This window comes from Pelmatolapia mariae, linkage group LG20, assembly GCF_036321145.2.
Source record: "Pelmatolapia mariae isolate MD_Pm_ZW linkage group LG20, Pm_UMD_F_2, whole genome shotgun sequence".
Classification (NCBI taxonomy): Eukaryota; Metazoa; Chordata; class Actinopteri; order Cichliformes; family Cichlidae; genus Pelmatolapia; species Pelmatolapia mariae.
Window position 1 is genome coordinate 31,465,258 of NC_086244.1, and position 19,051 is coordinate 31,484,308.

At 41.4% G+C, this 19,051-nt stretch overlaps 2 protein-coding genes across 3 annotated transcripts; both read left to right on the forward strand.

The window, feature by feature from the left end:
* Positions 1–9,895: 9,895 nt before the first annotated feature.
* On the forward strand, positions 9,896–13,437 carry nsun5 (NOP2/Sun RNA methyltransferase 5). The gene is made up of 4 exons (XM_063465137.1): positions 9,896–11,056; positions 11,467–11,674; positions 12,589–12,753; positions 13,149–13,437. Exons 1-4 carry the CDS (start codon positions 10,132–10,134, stop codon positions 13,336–13,338), a joined length of 1,488 nt encoding a protein of 495 aa, XP_063321207.1. The 5' UTR covers positions 9,896–10,131; the 3' UTR covers positions 13,339–13,437.
* Positions 13,438–13,491: 54 nt separating this feature from the next.
* Positions 13,492–18,531, forward strand: LOC134619351 (uncharacterized). 2 transcript variants are annotated; one of them, XM_063465138.1, is made up of 8 exons: positions 13,492–13,731; positions 13,850–14,011; positions 14,373–14,473; positions 15,615–15,701; positions 15,970–16,117; positions 16,496–16,575; positions 16,668–16,761; positions 17,218–18,531. In XM_063465138.1, the coding sequence occupies exons 2-8, from the start codon at positions 13,900–13,902 to the stop codon at positions 17,625–17,627; spliced, it is 1,032 nt and encodes a 343-aa protein (XP_063321208.1). In that variant the 5' UTR covers positions 13,492–13,731; positions 13,850–13,899; the 3' UTR covers positions 17,628–18,531. The 2 variants fall into 2 exon arrangements, with proteins under 2 accessions (XP_063321208.1, XP_063321209.1); XM_063465139.1 differs by lacking the exon at positions 13,492–13,731 and having other exon boundaries at positions 13,910–14,029.
* Positions 18,532–19,051: the final 520 nt, after the last annotated feature.

Sequence of the window (19,051 nt, forward strand, 5' to 3'; positions counted from 1 at the left end):
TGATCTCATGATGGGCCCCAAACAGCTCGACCTTTGACCTCAACCACTTCCTTGGCTGTCAGCTATGCCTGGACTGGGTTCGCTTCTCACTGGGCCTCAGAAGATTTCTCAAGAGATTCCTTTCAGCAAAACCCTGGACTGCTGCACCTGTATTTCCTTGCTAGGAGGAAAAAACTTCTATCTGGAAAGCATATCAATCATCATCAAACCACATTCTTTAGTTCAGTGAACTCTATCTATGGACCATCAAAGCCTCATCTGAACATGGGTGCACCACTTTGCATAGGTTTAATACCTGTAAATGAACTGTTAATCACACAAAAATCATAAAAACATAGTTTAGAAAACATAAAAAAGATAGTTTCATGTAACTCTATAATTCTGGACCCCTCCTCTTGACGCATGGACACTCCCATGAGTCAACTCATCAAACCTAGATTCCTGTCTGAAATAAAACGTTAGCGAGATCATGTCCCAGGCAACATCAGGGTGTCTCCCCCTCTGGAGCAGCACCACCCCGGACCTACAATAAAAGATGTTAGTGTGTTTTGCATATTAGGTTTGCTTAAAACCCCGCTCCGCCAGGAGCCTGCATACACACCATCATGGCCTGGAAAACAAGATCTAGAAGTAAAATCAACCTTCACACTTATAAACAATTGTATAATACGAGTATGAAAGCATTCAGCATCAAGAGGACAAGTATCATGTGCAGGTTTTCCCAATCAGTAAACTGCAATTATTGGCATAATTTGCCTCAGACATGGATCATCCCATGTACTCAGTTAACATTAATGTAATTGGTGACGTCCCTTAAGCAAAGTCACTCCACTTAGCTATCACTAGGAGCTCAGTAGTGGCCAGCTAATGAGCCCCATATTAAACTACTCCATAAACACTGCATCTCATATTTGCTTTCTCATGTTACTTGTCCGTCTCTGCTGAATCCTCTACATGTACTCTTAGAAAAACAAACATTAGCAACACACATAGACAATCCTGGAGGTCAGGTACAAATTGACAGGGTCCAGAGGTGCTATAAAAAGACCATAAAGTTCTCACATGTTATTCACATCGTCAAAGTAACCTTTAACATTTTCCCCAACAACACAGTGTAACAGCATCACCAACTCATAACCTGCAAACACAGTTTTCTTCATACATGAACCCAGAAATCCTGTAGTAGGAAAAACATCAACCAGCTATCCTGGTATAAATCACATGATCAAATCACATGAAGAACTGTAATGCTGTAGAGATGTTAGCGCTGCGCAGGTGTATACACACTTTCTCACAGTTACCTCTGTGAGCAACACAAGGTAGTGAATAACACCCTTGGTAGATGCAAACACAGAAAGTGGCATTTAAAAGGCTAAATCGTCATGCAACCTCGGATGGTGCTATCATCTTCCTGCTCCTTATAAGAACAAAACACACACATAGATTTATCTGCACCTTTGTCAGGTGAGGGTTAACTTCACACAATGGTGTTAAGTCAGTCAGTCTCGTCAGCTTTTGTCAGCTGTTGTCAATCAGTCAGTTTTATTTCTCTTATTCATTTGTCATTCACTCATTCATGCATTCATTCATTCTTTGCTAAAAGTGGAACCCATCGACGCATTCAGTTTCCACACATAGCAAAATGACGTCATTGTAAAAAGAAAAAGAAGAATTTTTCAAAAGAAGAATTTAGACTGGATTATCTCGCTCAATCCTTTTTGACAGGGACTTTCATTTTAATTATCCCAGATAAGTGACTTTCTCCTGAGCCCATTTCAATATTTTGGAGAAAGTTAACGGTTTGCAACGGTTTTCTTGACATGTCGTTTAGCGCTTTTGTTCCAATCATGCAGATCTGCTCAAACAGAGATTATCAAACAAAACTTTCAATGCACTGTGAAAGTATCAAAATAAAAAGGCCTCGTTCAGTCATGACACATGCTCCTCATCTCAGGAGGGCAAATCATACCATTAGCATGATTTATCAAACCATCATACTAACTGGCAGGCTCAACTTTGCAACAAAAGAAAAATCATCAGCTAGATAAACACCAAACCAACCATCAGCCACACAACACACAACATAAGCCTAATGTCTTATTAGCTATGAATTTAATCTGTGCGTTTTACTCATTTAGGCCAAAGATCTCATTTAGTTTTCCTTTTTCCCCTTCATCATAAAATGTGACATGTTGTCATGCATTTCACAAAAGAAGTTCGTTCTTGTATATTCAGAGTTGTGTATCTAGGTGCAGGATGCACTCACACATCACAACAGGAAACTCAGTGTTTTAGAGTCTCCACACTAACAAACTCCAACACATCTCATTCACTCGTGCTAGAATTCAATCACCTTGCATTGATCTAAGAACGATCAACTATTTTGCATATCAGCTATTAACCCACTAAGATGACAGGACATCAGAAATGCATGTTCAAAATATTATCACAAAAATAGAATTTCCCTCATACAGTAAAATATTTTGTGCTGCATCAATCAGGCAGAAAGCATCTCCCAATTTACTATATTAACAACTAAATTTATTGTCTGATCACTGGTTGTTCAAACCAGAATCTTTTTCCTACAAAAATTAAACTGTTGTCCTGCAACCTAGAGAGTTAACTGTCAGCATTGGATAAATTCAGCATTTAATAACAAGTCTCTGTTAAATTTACACTATTTTAGCACTGATGAGAGATTACAAACTGATTTTTATCGCATGTGTGTTTGTGTTATTAGATAGGTTTAATCAATGTCTGTGGAGCTGCATCTCCAGCAGGGCATGTTCTTAAAGCTGCCTTTCCTACACACTTCTCTGCTATTTATTTGATCATTTTTAACTAACGTGCTATGAGTCCACTGATCTTTTCATCACACGAGGTGACTTGGACAAGATGATAAACAGACTCACATGCTCAAGATGCTGTCTAACCTTCATGAGCTCTCTTGTGTTTGTGTTAGTAGGGTTAATGCATGTTCTGCTTGTGTGTGTGATTTTGTATATGTTTCTTTTTGCAGTGGTTCAGATTCCTTCACAATTTTCCTACTTAAGCAGTCAGTATTATTTTGCCCAGATTTGCTAGCCCAAAATTTTGATTTCCCACATTAAACAACAGCATTCCTCTGTGTTCTCACCTACTCACTCTGTTGTTCTCTCCCACTTCAACAGTCCAATAGCCGGCAGTTCTTCTTCAGCTTTGTCCTGTTCCACTGTCTCTTCTTGCCATTTTCTCCAAAGGTGGCAAATGTCAACTTCCAACAGTCTCCTCAGTTCTTTTCACAAGCACAGTGAAGTTGCAGCTTGTTGGAAACACAGTGCCATTCATCAGTCAGGATGATGGCTTGCCCTTCTTCTCCACTGCTGTTTGTCCACACTGCTGCTGCTTGCTGGGTCTCTTTGCTCAGGACTCTGCTGTCTCTTTATCTGCCACGTTATTGCTCTTGGGGAACTGCATTCCTTGTCTTCAGGGAGGAGTGAGAGCTCGCTTGTGAGGTTGAGGGACACATGGTGCTGTAAATAAATTAGCCAGAAACCTGGCCTGAATGTTTCCAATGATCTTAAACTATAACTTTCTTCCGACCGCTGCATGTGGAAAACTGATCCAGGTCTGCTTTTCATCTGAAAGTGACAAACTAAGACATTTTCATTATTATCATCACTGCTTAACCGACACACAGAACTCTCTCTCTGTCTTTCGTGAACTCTCCTTTCTTAAAAGCAGAAAATGAGATTGTAGTTGTTCTTGGCTGATAAACACATAACCTTTTTCCTATGATCATTTTTCATCTATTTTGTAGATTCTGTCTCTTTTTACTCTTTTTTTTTTTTTTTTTTTTTTTTTTTGCAATAGCTGGTGACCTGCAGAATCACCGCTCTCACAATTGGAGACAATCACTTTTACACAACGCGCACACACACTGCGACATCAGGCACATTCACACTCACTTTTTTCATCTACATAAATAATCATATGGCTGATGATATGTGCCATGGTGATCCATAAGTATGATCACAAGTTTATTTAATTATTTTTCAACCCAACAAAACAAATAAACAAAAAACATGATGCTGATGCTATGAACACTCTACACACGAGTCAAGATCCAGGAAAACTGCTGCGCATCTGAAAGATGAAGCTGAACTCATGGATACGCTACATACTCGAGTTATCATAGTTCAGTTTCTCTCTCTTTGATGAGTTCTCAGCCAGCTCCTGATCTGATAATGTGTAGCTTGCTCATCAGCTCAGAAGAGACAGCAACGCAACCTCACACAGTGGTTGCGTGCTTTTGCCCACAGTGGCAAAGACTTACACATATTAATTTCAGCTTCTCCATCATGTAGTTTTAGCCGTTTTATACAGGGTTCTGCATATTAGGTGTTTTCATAGGTGTGCTCTATATCCCAACAATGGCTCATATTAGGACGACAATTTTCAAACAGGTCAAGTGCCTCTATGCACGTCATTAGTTTAAATATTTACCTGTTGTACTTCATCTCATATGTCATTGTACTGTATTTGAGCAACCTTAAGCCTAATGCAGATTACTTTTAACACTCATCCACCTCACATCATAACTGACTCAGGTGCCTCTTATCATTAATATTATGTCATTATTAATGGTATTATTATTGTTTTTTTTTTTACCTGTTTTTATAACAGCAATAGTATATTACAATATTTAATAGTATATACTAATATACAATAGTATATTATTTTATATTTCATATATATTTTATTTTGATTTATTGTATTTGGAAACACCTTGTTTTGCTTTTATTTATTTACTGCCAATATACACTCTGTGTGACCTTCGCTGATATTAGAGTCGGGGAAGGTTATCAAGGCAGCCTTCTACCCTGGTCTAGACCCAGGGCGGCCTTAATCTTATGCGTTGATGCGCAACCTTTGACCCCTTCTCATCAGTACATCGGTCAACACAGGAAACAGTAAGAGTGGTGCAGAAACCTGTTGTTTCTATTCAAAAGGTCACTCACTCCTCAACAACACATAAACTTCACACGCGGTACTATAATCCTATTTTAATTGACACGTTCTTTATTTTCATTCACTCGTGAGAGTGAGATCCCTGACTTCCAGCCTTTTAAACTGCGGAGTGACCCCACTCAGGACAGTCAAACTCCGTCTTACAGGCGAGTCCTTTCACTCGTAAGAGTGAGATCCCTGACTTCCAGCCTTTTAATTGCGGAACGAGTCTCCCAGGGGACTGCCAGTTCCGTCTTACAGGCGAGTCTTAATACCCGACTTCCAGTCCTTAAAGGACGAGTCTTTTCCCGACTTCCAGTCCTTAAAGGACGAGCCTTTTCCCGACTTCCAGTCCTTAAAGGACGAGTCTTTTCAGAACCGTGTCAATCTAAAAACCGATTTTAGCCGCAATGTGTTCTTGAGTGTTTATATTCACCTGGTTCGGATGAAAATGCCGGTCAGAGAGAATCCTCCTCGCTCCCTGGGATCGTGGACCTCTTGCTAAAAACGCTGGCCAACGGCGAATTCATGTAGTTGGTCTTTACTGTTTCACTAGAAACAGGCTGTCGCGACAGACTTTGCAGCGTGGGTTCACGAATCCAGGAAACGACGAGGTCACTCTGTTGGAGCACAAAATTAGTTAAAATTCAATGTCCAATCCGGCTCGAAGGACCAAATAAATGTTAGGAGTAAATATTTAAACAAGACATCCTTCAGGCGAAATAAAGACACTCAAGACAGTTTAGATGGTAACAACGTGCGCACGCTGGGTGAGCTCTGCTGTCTCAGGCTCACAACCAGCGTATGTGGCAGTTCTTTATTTATAGCGTTTCAGAGTGTGTGTGTGTGAAGTTTATGATCTCAGAGTGTGTGTGTGTGTGGCTGTATGTGATCCATAAGAACAGGCCCCTCTTGGTACCTTGGAGTGTAGATAAGAACGTCCTGCTCTCCCCTTCCTGGGAGTGAAACGGCTCGTAGAGAGCCAGGTACAGAGGAGATATACTGGGTAAATCATATCTGACAACACTATGCTTTTGTCTTTACTTCAGCTTCACCTCAGTGAAGCAGTAAAATTATAACATACGATTAAATGGAAAGAATAAATGGGTAAACAACTATTAACACTAAAATTAAAGATAAACTTTCAATAACATATGAATAGAAGTGGGAATAATACTTGAAACATTTGAAAATCTCTTAACACTTGGGATGAAATTTTCTTCCCAGATTCCTGCGTCTCCTTTTCAAATTGAACTATTTGCTTAGTTTTAACCTTAAGACATTTTTCCAGGCGGTCTATAGTAAAACTTTGCCTTGCCAGCTCCTTTATCTGACTTTCAGATTCCAGGACTTTGGCTTTTAACTCTTTCCTCAACGTTATATTGTTACATTGCTTCTCCCTAAGACGTGCTTTCAGTTCATCATTTTCTTTGTCAGTGTGTTTTTCTCGTCTATTGCCCAGCGCTTTCCCGCTTTGTACTCCTCATTTTGTCTTTGACACTTTTTAAGTTCAGCCTGTAGTTTCTCTTTTTCTTCTTCCACATTTTTAACTTTCTGTTGACGGCAGTACATCTCCCCAGGTAGTGTAAGAAGCTCGTCTATCCTTCTTTCGAGGAAGTCATTACGATGAATGTACTTCTCATGGTTCTGAATCTTAGTTTGAAGCAGCTCATGTTGTTTCTGCAGTTCTTTAACTTTTTCATTTTTTTCCTCAGTCGTCTTGCTTAGCTTCATCTTGAGTTCTTGTTTTTCCTGCTCATTTTTGATTTTAAGGACAACCAGAGATTCCACCTCCTTTTCTTTCTTGTCCCGCATCATTTTTTCAGTGGCACATTTATTTTCAAGGTGTTTGATTGCCTTATGAAGAGCCCGAATTTTTGCCTCATATTTGTTTGTGAGATCTACATTCTGTGACTCTGCGGACCTTAGCTGGGATTTGGTTTCCAGCAAAACATTTTCCATTTTTCATCTTTGGATTCCTTTGTCATTTTAGCAACCAGTTCCTGTTCTTCTTTCAAAGATGCCTCAAGACTTGAAATCCTACAATTCTTTTCATGGATTTCCTCAAGCTGAATTAAATTCTTACATCGTATGAGAGGTTACCAGCGTCAAAACATTAGCAATAGGTGACAACAACGAGTGCTGGAGGATTTGTTTTTTTTAATATATCTTCTCCCCCTCCAGCATATAATGGGCTCTTTTGAGGACATTTCTTATCACTGTTATGCTGATGATATTCAGTTGTACGTTTCTTTTATGCCCGAGGATTTATCTAAGCTTCAGCGTCTGAATAATTGCTTAGATTTGATCAAATGTTGGATGGCTGCAAATTTCCTCCAACTCAACGAGGGAAAAACCAAAGTCCTCGTATGCGCCCCTGATAGATTTTTATCCCAGATAGTGAAAGCCCTTGGTCCTCTTTCAGTGTATCTTAAATCCTCTATCAGGAATTTAGGTGTCACTTTTGACTCGACTCTCACATTGGATGGGCATGTGAAATCTCTGGTTCGGTCTTGTTTTTATCATTTAAGAAATGTGGCTAAGTTAAGCCCGATTTTATCTCGCTCTGAACTGGAGATTGCTATACATGCATTTATTTCGTCACGCTTGGATTATTGTAGTTCGCTGTTTGTGTCCAAGCAAAGGTTCTCTGGATCATCTGCAGGTTGTGCAAAACGCTGCAGCTAGGCTTTTGACAAAATCCTCCAAGTACTCACATGTGACACCGTTGTTATCTCAGTTACACTGGCTTCCTGTTAAATTTAGAGTCAGTTTTAAGATCCTGGTCTTGACCTACAGAGCTGTGCACGGACTGGCGCCAGCCTACATCTCCGATCTGCTACAGCCCTATGTCCCCAGCAGGTCTTTGAGGTCATCTGATCAGGGCTTACTTGCTAAAAAAATACTAAGAGGAGGACTAAGGGTGATAGAGCTTTTGCCACTGTGGCCCCTAGACTGTGGAACTCTCTCCCACTAACATTAAGAACTGCGGACTCAGTAGCTGTTTTTAAAAAACATCTCAAAACTCACCTTTTAAAAACTGCTTTTGGTTAAATTTTTGCCTGTTTTATATTCTCTTTTTAAATCTTTTTATGACTTGTAATCTTATGTGCAGCACTTTGTGATTCTGTCTTGAAAGGTGCTATATAAATAAAAACATTTTTATTTAGTTATTTATTTAGACCAATTTCTTCAGTATAAGTAGCCATACTATCAGAACACCGCAATAACTAATACTGGCGAACATCACAAAAGATGTTCAGAAAAACCTTCACCATTAGTGTTTAAGAGTACATGAATTTATATGACTACTGCTTATGTTGAAGATTAAGCTCAGTTTTAATATTTCATGTCATTCTATAATGATCATAGTGTATGCAGGGTCCCTCTAAGTTGAGCGCGTGAGCAATCGCGCGCTGCTCACATCGTCTCCCCTTCACAGAAAATCTGCGCCACGCACAAAACAAACAAACAAAAAAAAACCCAGTTTGAATTGGAATTAAAGTAAATATTTATTTTATTTAGCTGATTTTCTGTGCGCGGAGACTGTGTCGGCAGTGCGCGATTGCTCACGCGCTCAGCTTAGAGGGAACAATGCAGAGATGAAGCATATTTGTCCATTTTAATATTCAGCTGAGCGTGAATGGAATGTCAGAGTGGTGTTTGACAGTATATATGTATCCTATTATAATGAACATAGTGTATATATGTATGCATGTTTGATTCAAAGATAAGATTACACACTTAAAATAAATTAATAACAAACAATAGTCTAGCAGGTTGAGCACTGTGTGAGCCAGGAAATATTCAAGCAGATGAAAAATATACTGAATGAAAATCAGCTTCAGTTGATCAGCTTGCATTGTGTAGATCACAAATCTTTTGGTCTGAATCTTTTTTTTATTTAATTTTTATAAAATCCATCGTGACTCTCTTTTCATCAGTGGAACTTTGTCCCAGTCTGCTCCACCACCGGGAGTTTCTCCGCTGTCCACGATTTCTTCACTGTGGATGCCAGTGAATACAACACAAGAAAACTTGCAAATATCATTCAGCATTAATAGTGCTTACACAGTTGTGCAAATTTATTCATGTCATGAGCAGGAGTGCACCCCCAATTACAGCTGCTTTGTTTTTGAAGTGTGCTTTGATAAACCCAGATTGTCCATCTCCTTTTTAGACTAGGTATCACACCATCTGAGTTCAGGCTCAGGTAAGTTGGGAGCTATCAATCCTGAATCACATTGATCCAAAGTTTTTAAAGTAAAGAACAAGTCGTTAGCAGAAAGAGAAACATGCTCAGCATTTTTTTACAGTCTTTTAATCACATGCAGCCATTATCATTTAAAGTAGAATTATTCAATAAAGAAAGTGGAAAATCACACTTCCACTCCATACCCCAGACAAAAAGCAAACTGGTTATTGTGCACTTTATTGTGCAGACTCAGTACAGAGTATCATCATGTATCCCAAATCCAGAACAGATTTGTAGTCTGTGACATCATTGAAGTTGCAACTATCCTGTTTATGGCATGTTTAGAATGAAATGAATCCTGGCGATCGTTACTATTCATATCAATAAATATGTTCTTCAGAACATGCATTGATATTTGCTGTTGGAAAGCACACACAGCCTCCATAAAATCTATGTAAACTTATTTAGTAAAAATATAACTGCATTATCAGAACAGTTTCCACGTTTGCTATGTTTCAGTTCAAAAGTGTTTTAAATCTGCATTAGTGATTTATGTCATTAAATTACCTCGTGTTCTTCTTCTGCCGCAGCATCTTAACTCTTATTTAGGCGATCCATGACAAGTCACGCTGTTAAAGCATCTCAAGGAGAGAAGAACATTTGAGGACAACTTGTTTGTATTGGAGCCAGACACCAGGGGGCGGTAGAGACGTTTTCTACTGTCTTTGATCCGGCACCAGTTACTGCTACTTACGTCAAAAGAAAAACAGTGCGTCAACGAGTACTTCCGGTGTCATGACCTCTCTTCTCACGTGTGCACGCAGGAAAAGTATAGAAGAGGCTGCTTCTATAGAGCTCAAATAAACTCGCTCGTTGTTTCCTGCCCAGAACTAAAGAAAGAAAAGGAGTGTTTGAGCGCAGTAGGAAAACCCCCCCCCTCTTTCGCCATGGCTCTGTACCTGAAAGCAGCAGAGATCATGGAGAAGGTCGATGGTAAACAGGGGGCTTTGAAAACTCTGGTTTACGACAGTCAATTCAAGAACATTAAGCAGCTGTTCGCTCTGGTTTGTGAGACCCAGAAGTTTTCCTCCGTCCTGCAGGAGATCATCGAGTCCACCAAGCTACTCAGGCATACCAAGCTAAAGATGCCCCTGGCTAAGGTGCTCGTGTACGACCTGCTGATAGGCCAGGGGCTGAAGTGTGGCGGATCCTGGAAGGCCATGATGATGAAGCATCGCTCCAGGCTGCAGGCGGAGTTGGCTCGCATGAAGGTGAAGCAGAAGGTAAGCAGGAATGAAGACCTGCTTCCTTGCAGTGTCAAGCACCCTGCTGGGGACAAGCTGCCCAGATATGTACGGGTGAACACTCTGAAGACCAGTGTGGAGGATGTTGTGGACTACCTGAAGAGGGATGGCTTCTCCTACCTGGGGAAGGCTTCCAGGCTGGAAGACTTATCCCTGAAGGACAGATACTTTCTGAGTGACCTGCACCTGCCAGAGCTGCTGGTCTTCTCTCCTAAAACTGACTTCCATGACCACTTCCTGTACAAAGCAGGCCACATAGTTCTGCAGGACAAAGCCAGCTGCCTCCCCGCTCATCTTCTTAGTCCTCCACCTGGTAGCCACATCATTGATGCCTGTGCCGCACCCGGCAACAAAACCAGCCAGCTGGCAGCCATCATGAAGAACAAGGGCAGGCTGTTTGCTTTTGATTTGGATGGAAAGCGCTTGGCCACCATGTCAACTCTCCTGCTCCGTGCAGGGGTCACCTGTCAGCAGCTGGCCAACCAGGACTTCCTGAAGGTGGACCCCGACAACCCGCAGTATAAGGATGTTGAGTACATCCTGCTCGATCCCTCCTGCAGTGGTTCAGGTAGAGTGACCAGTTATCCCTGTGTTTGTATGACTGCAGTAGGGTTCTTTATAACATCTGTGCATATGTATCTTCAATTTATGACGCTTTAGTTTACTTTGAATGCAAAATGTATCATATTTATTTCATTTTTAAACATTGAATTTGTTGTTTATGTAACAAACGTTAGTCACAGATGTGGGTGTGCAGAGTAGAAACTGGAATAGAAACCCATTTAGGCATCACAGATCCATCCTTCCTCTCTCAAGTTCATGTTTCCCCCTAAGCAGATACTGCAAAACTTAGCTGTGTTTCACAAGTATAAGCAAGAATCAGAGTCCCAGTGTGCAAATAAAGAAACAAACAGCTTAATTATAGTAAAAAAAACAACAACCAAAAAAACATTGTAATCTGTGTGTGTCGGGGTTCAGGTATGGTGTGCCTCCAGGACAACACCTCTGCTGACCAGGAGAAGGAGCAGGCTCGTCTGGCCTCTTTGGCCTCCTTCCAGCTACGCTGCCTTAACCACGCTCTCAGGTTTCCCAGCCTGAAGCGCCTGGTCTACTCCACCTGCTCCATCCACAAACAGGAGAATGAGGAAGTGGTAGCTGCCTGTCTGCAGCAGAACCCCGGCTTCAGGTAGCAACAGCCTGAAAACATTCAGACTGTTTATTTATCATTTTAAAGCATTCTATTCTTATTTAGCTGTCTAGACGATGAAACCTGGAGATTTTTTTTATTTTTCTGTGATCTCTCCACCTTGACACACATGCATGTTATAGTAGCAGTACTGCATTGTACTGTTGTCAATAAAACTGGACATTACAGGTGTGTGAGACCATTTTCAGGACTATGCAATGACACTGACGGCACAAGATTTAAGATTTTCATTAAAAGAGGACTGTGACAAAGTGCAGCTTAATTTCAAATATCCATAATACATATGGTAAATGGTAAATGGACTGGTTCTTATATAGCGCTTTTCTACTCATCTGAGCACTCAAAGCGCTTTACACAACTTGTGCATTCACCCATTCACACCCATTCGCACAAGCACATCTTTTTAAGTGCTTCATAGCTAACATTCACACACATTCATACTCCGATGGATGCATCGGAGAGCAATTTGGGGTTAGTATCTTGCCCAAGGATATTTGGCATGTAGACTAGGGGAAGCCAGGAATCGAACCACCAACCTTCCGATCAGTGGATGACCTGCTCTACCACCTGAGCTACAGCCACCCAGAATCCAGGAAAAGGTCACCAACATGTAGCCACACATCTGAAAGCATATTGATTTGCTCTCCTGATATTTAGACTGTAGTATTGATATTTTAACCTTTGCCCCTTTGGAGGGGTGTGTGCGTGTTACGGTTTTGTTTGTAAGTGTAGAGATGCAGGCTGAGGTAGCTTTTACAAACTCAAAACATGTTAAAAAAATGCAACAAACGTTCAGGTGTTCAGTGTTGGGGTTTTGCTCCCTCAGGTATGTTGTTTATTCCAAACTGGTTGTTAGAAGTGTTACTCAAATCCTTTCGTGTCTCCCCGTCCAGACTAGTTCCTCTGTTGGCTGAGTGGCCTGAGCGAGGCCTGGAGCCCCTCCCACAGTGTCTGCGTGCCAGCACCACCAAGACCCTCACGCACGGTTTCTTCGTGGCCCTGCTGGAGAAACACAGCGAGCCTGGAAATACAAAGCAGGAACTGGCTGTTCAGATAAGGTGAATACTTGAGTGTCATGTAAACTTACAAAAATAACCTTAACACCAGCTGTTACATTGAGTTATGGCCATGCAGGTCTGCGCACACATCTGTGTGGTTAGCTAACAGTGTGTTTAGCTAAATAGTTTTTAGTTGTGTCTGTTATATTTGATTTTCTGTATTTGTTCCCTGTCTGCTCATAAAAACATATTGAATTTGTCAGTAATTTTTTTTTCTTTTATTTTAATTCTACTGTAACACTGTTTAGATCTGTTCAAGTCTTTGTTTTGGGATAAAACATGATTACCTATGCAACTTATTATTATTAGTTGTTTCTCTCAGCAGTAGTACTGTGGAAGTTTGCTGTAGTGTTTTTAGATGAGTAGGTTGACTCTTGCTCTTTACTCCGTCACAGCGGCCCAGAGGTGAAACCACGCAATCTGCCTTCCTCTGAGAAGAGACCTAGAGCTTCAGAAGACGACTCTGAAGCTTCAGAGACAGAGGACAGACTAACACCTGTAGGAGTACAGACTGGCAGCAAACCCAACAATAAGAAGAGGAGGAAGAGGAAGAAAAAAAAGAAGGCGGCAGAAACTGCAGAGTGAAATTTAAAATTGGACTGCTGCACAGTTCGTCTGGATGAACAGTGCTATTGATTTCTAATTGAGATGTAACCGAAAAGTAAAGATACTTTTTATTTTTTACTGCGTCACATCTGTGTGTTATTGGTGTTGCTTGTTTTCGAGTTATGTTTTCAGGTATTTTAGTCCCCTCCTGAATTATCCAGCAGGGGGCAGCAATCAGCAGCCAGCTTGCCTGTAGAGTGATTTTTATTTCCGGTAAAACAGCGTCAGCTATTGGTGGAAACAGTGGTCTGTTTTGTAACTGTTGCCAAACTCTTTTGTAACTGATAAATGTTTCAAATTGACGGCGATAAGCGGTGACCTGCAGTGCTGTGTGCCGGTTTTGAGTCCAGCAGGTCTTTTGGCGTACACGGAGTAAGTCACTTTAACGCTTAAGTGATTTAGTACTTCACCGGTTAATGCACGACACCGCTCCCAGCAAGGACACTTACCAAAGTTATCCTTTTCCTTTTATTTACAACTGGGGAAAAAGTAAGACGGCAGGCCGCCTCCAGCAGCTTCTCCCTCGGCCCTCACAGCAGAATGTCCTCGGTGCCCAAAGTGACACTGTCCGGAGGTCTGGAGATCTGCCGGGTCCTGAACGGGATGTGGCAGGTGTCCGGGGCGCACGGAGCGGTGGATAAAATCAGGGCAGGTGAACAGTAAACCCCGGGTAGCTATAACTTAAAAAAATAGCTAGCTGTCTTGATTTTTATTTTATTTTCGTATGCTTCATTCATTCAATGAATTTATTAGGTACAGTTATAGTGCAGTACAATAATCCTATAATAAATGAAGCCCTCATGCAGAGTTGTACTGTTGGTCTATTGTAATTGTTCTGGGATAAATAAACAGTAATAGCTAAAACGTATCTGGACAAACTAAGGATGATAATTAAAGCTGGATTGATACACTAGAAATGATTCACACTAATTCTCTAAGCTCCACCACGCGTCGCCTTATCTGTGCTGCTTTCCTCCTTTTCTCTGTTTTCCTCTTTCATTTCATGTCTGTAGTTGAGGCCATGCAGGAGTATGTAGATGCCGGTTTAACCACATTCGACATGGCAGACATTTACGGGCCTGCAGAGGAAATCTTTGGACAGTTTAACAGCCAGGTAAGTGTGTGTATAAACTGAATTCGGTATTACTTACACATCGCCACAGCAGTTACTTCAAGTCACTTTATATTGTAAGGTAAAGGCTCTAAAATATTCGAAAGAAACCCCCGTATGAGCCCTTTGAACAGGAAGAAACCGCAGACAGAACCAGACTTGGGGAGAGGCACCAATTGTTTTGGGGTGAGGAGAAGACCATACAGTATGATAAACACCCTACAATATCAGAAAGAAGCCCCAGCAATTACACAATCCCTTATGAGCAACCGCTTGACAACAATGGGAAGAAAAAAGCCATTTTACTTTGAAGAAACCTCAGTTTTGCCAGCTTTATTCAGTGTGCTGGAAGATGTCAATACAGATAAATTAAACTTGAGTGAGGAGGGATGGAGGACTCTTACTACTGTGATGTTTCAAATCTGATGTTTACACAGTTGCAGTTGGAGTGTACCGCAGCGTGTTTGTATGTGTGATATTCACAAGGAAAAGATGAACTACAGAGAGCAGAAAGGGTAGAGCAGGGTTCCTGATTTAGAGACAGAAACCTGTGTAATTTTCTGTCATATGCTGAGAATGAGTTATTTGACAGTAAATAACGACCTTGCCTTAGGAGTTCTTGACAGGACCTTGTCAAGTATTTTGTAGGAAAACACAATTACATCAGAATTTAAAGATAAGAGATAAAATAAACCTTTATTAGTCCCGCACGTGGGAAAAGTTTTGTGTCACAGCAGAAAGTGCTGATATTTTTTTTAGCATTGGTTATTCACAGAGGTGCAGATACTTGGCGTGCACTTTAAGACACTCCCACACTCACGGGTGCCAGTGTGTGCACTCAGGTCAGTTGATGCAATATCAGCTGATGTGTTGTGGCAGTCTGATGGTATCAGCCTTTGTCAGCTGTTCACCTGGAATAATGTGCAGATGACCGGAAAGCTCTTTGCTCTTTCAGCAAGCTTCTTGTTTTTATTTCCCCACACAAGCTGTCCAGGCTTTTTCCCCATATAAAGAAAACCCATCCACATATACTTTTTAACTCTTCCACCCTTAATTCAGAATTAGTGTGTTAGGTCTAGCTGTAAAATGTAACCCCGCTCAGTCACTAGTGTTCTTTCAACTTTTACCTTTGTTTGATCTTTAGCTGAAGTCCAAATCCTCTGGGAGTCTCAGCCCGGCTCTGCAGGGTTTGACTAAATATGTACCGAGACCTGGACTGATGGAGCGCAAGGTGAGCCGCTCAGCAATGCTCAGTCTGCCGTGCTTTTAACAGTGAGACCGGTTTTATCCACTAGAGAGCAGTGCATGTCTTTATTAAGAATCAAATCATAACCTCGCCAGTATTTCTTTTCTGTCTTTATCTCTATGAATGGCTCGAAATAGATACAGTTAGGTTTGATTCTAGTATCAGTCCATAAAATCCAGCACTCAGCTTTGACATTTTTTGATGTTTCTGGGAGAACTTTAAAAAAAATCAGCTGAACTCTCTGTTCTTGCAGGTGGTGGAGAAGGCGTTGCAGCGGTCCATGACTCGAATGCAGGTGGACACCCTGGACTGTGTTCAGTTTCACTGGTGGGACTATGGGGACAAGAGATATCTGGAGGCACTGGGTCACCTCTCTGACCTGCAGCAGGAAGGAGTCATACGTATGTGCGCTGTACTATTAAATGCACAATTATAAATGAACGGACAACATATGCTTATAATATAAACTCATAAGTTTTTATGAGTGACAAAAATGAATGACAAAAAATTGCTTTGTACTCTGGGAAACTCTGAGGAGAACAACATAAATGTATATAAACACAAGAATTAGACTCTTTTGGTGGCTAATCATGGTTTAATATCAGCGTGCACTTTGGTATAGATAGAAAAACACATACACACAGATTTGGTTTTGACTCTTAACAACAAATCTTGACTAATGTGTGTCGTTATTCCATTGCATTAAATCTTGACTACAGTACCAGAGGTGTGCTGGTTCCCAGACACACAAGTTAAGACTCTGACTATTTTTTCCTCAGGTGAGCTCGCCCTCACTAACTTTGACACACAGAGGTTGGAAGAGATCACCAGCAAAGGCATCCGCATTTCCAGCAACCAGGTAACACATCCCTCTACGTGTGAGAACACTGCTCCATCACATTTAGGATAGTCTTCCTCTTCTCTTTGTGTTTAATGTGGCCGTCTGTGCAGGTTCAGTACTCGGTGATTGACCAGCGACCTGCAGCCAGGATGGAGCAGTTCTGTGTGGCCAACAACATTAAGCTCCTCACTTACGGCACGCTCGGTGAGATATAACTCCTTTATTTGCGTGTAGTCATCTTACATTAGCAATATTCGACTTCAGTCTCTCTTCAGTAGACGTTACTTCATCTAATGCGAGTTATTATTATTGTTGTGTGGGACTGTAAAATGGTGGGTTTCTGAGATGGAGTCAGATGACATGACGACACATCCTCTTTCTCTCTTCCTTGCTTTCATTTTTTTCCCTCCCCCTTCTATTTTCTGCTAACTTTCCCCCCTCTGCATCCCATCCTCCTCCTAACCACAATGGTCTCCATGTACACCTCTTTTCCTCCATCACTTCTCCCCTCCCTTCATGTTTTCCCTACCGTTTCTTACTTATCTCCATCCTTCCGCCCCATCTGTCCTCCCTCTTCTCCCCTCTCTCCACCCTGACACTTTTAACTCCTTCATCCGCCCCCCCTCCATTTCACTTACATCCATTTTTTTCTTGGTGCAGCTGGCGGTCTGCTCTCTGAACGCTATCTCGGAAAGGTGGAGCCTATGTCTAGGGCGGAGCTCTACACCGCCTCCCTTTCCAAGTACAAGAACATGATCGACACTTGGGGTGGCTGGAGTCTTTTCCAAGATCTCCTCGCCACCTTGGAGACGGTAGCTAAGAGACGTGACTCCTCAATAGCCAGTGTGGCGACGCGTTACGTGCTGGACCGGCCTGCAGTGGGTGGAGTCATTGTGGGTTGCCGACTAGGCGTCGCAGGGGCGGGGCAGCACATCAGTGACAGCCTGCGAAGCTGCAGCTCTGACCTGAAGCTGACGGCTGAAGATCTCGCTGCCATCGAAGCAGTGACACAACGCTCCAGGGACCTCATGGCGATCATCGGGGACTGTGGGGACGAGTACAGGAACTAAAGAGGGAGGGGGGACTGACTAACTGGATGTGACAGATCACTGCAGAGGAGGAGGAGGAGGACGAAATAAGAGGAAATGGAAAGATCTCCCACAGCACATGGAAAAGAGAGAAAAAAAGCTATTTTTTGGTCTTTTTAATGAATTTTTTCTTTGACTTTTACAACCCTCCACCCCCCAAAAACCATCTAAGAATCCCTTTATTTGGAATAATTTTCCCATTTTATATGCCTAAACCACTGAGGTGTTTTAAGAAGCTTCTCCTTGAATGCAGTCGCACTGAGATGCTCAGTTATACATTCAAGTGTCAAGTGTGTCCTTAAGCCTTAAACATTCAGAGAAATTTCTCTTTTTGTATCTCCTTAAAATAAATGTATTTTTCCGTTAGCTTTAGTAAATTAAAATAAAGCTAAAGTTGCATCTTGCAATGAACATAGGACCAAAATATATGAATGTATGTACCATATTCTATTTACTCACAGGGTGTGGTGTTCAGTGATGTGTAAGGATGTAGGGAAGCCTGGAGCACTGTTGTACTAAATGAATTTAAGACAAAAGCATGTAATTAATCAAGGAGCTCTATCATTTGGACTTTATAATAAAAGATAAATACTTATTGCAAATTTAGCAGTGGAAGAAGTAACCAGGTGATGGATAACTCTGTTATTTCTTGTCAACAAAATTCATACGACTCCCAATTTTCATCATAAATGTATGGGGAATTATGCTTATGTGTGTATGTGTGCATATTTTTTTTTTCAAAATATTTTGAAAGATACTTTTGTCATGTACCTGAAAAGACTAATTACAGGGAAGACGAATATGGGAGTGCGATAATGTTATTTTATGTTTTCATCTTTTCGGTTGACTTTCTCATTTCTCTTCTTACTAAATGAACTTTTTTCTTTCGGATGTCTATCATGTTCACGAATGTCAATGTGAAACAATAAAAATAAAGAAAAAAAGACCGAGTGTGCTGCTTTTGTATGAAGGATGATGAAATTCTGTGTTTGTGGTGTTTGAAGAGTTAGGGCATAATTATTGTAAAATAATCTGTTTGTGAATAATCTGTGTGTGCACTGCATGACTGAATTTTATTTTGCATGTATTTCGCATGTGTGTTTTGAAGGTGCTCAAGAAGCAGCAATCTAATGTGACAGGAGGCGACCGCGTGTGGTCAACAGTACGACAGCGTTTCAGAGAGAAACAGCCAGCCTGTGTGCAGCCACAGCACCTACAGTGTGTGGAGAGTGTAAACATACAGCCACATACTGTACTTGCACGCACGCAGTCTGTCAGTGCGTTTCACTTTGCTCCCTCACACACCCCCAGGTGACACACTGTCCATCTCAAACACCAGACAGAGTCGTGCGGCGCTATAGGAGGCCAAAGGTGATGAGGTCCTGAAATTCAGTGTAGGATTGAAG

Excerpts from the sequence above, each read along its gene's own strand:
- nsun5 (XM_063465137.1), top strand. The coding sequence starts at position 10,132 with ATGGCTCTGTACCTGAAAGCAGCAGAGATCATGGAGAAGGTCGATGGT. Across the intron at positions 11,675-12,588 it reads CAGCAGAACCCCGGCTTCAG|ACTAGTTCCTCTGTTGGCTG; the intron begins GTAGCAACAGCC and ends CTCCCCGTCCAG. Across the intron at positions 12,754-13,148 it reads GAACTGGCTGTTCAGATAAG|CGGCCCAGAGGTGAAACCAC; the intron begins GTGAATACTTGA and ends ACTCCGTCACAG.
- LOC134619351 (XM_063465138.1), top strand. The coding sequence starts at position 13,900 with ATGTCCTCGGTGCCCAAAGTGACACTGTCCGGAGGTCTGGAGATCTGC. Across the intron at positions 15,702-15,969 it reads CTGGACTGATGGAGCGCAAG|GTGGTGGAGAAGGCGTTGCA; the intron begins GTGAGCCGCTCA and ends CTGTTCTTGCAG. Across the intron at positions 16,762-17,217 it reads CCTCACTTACGGCACGCTCG|CTGGCGGTCTGCTCTCTGAA; the intron begins GTGAGATATAAC and ends TTCTTGGTGCAG.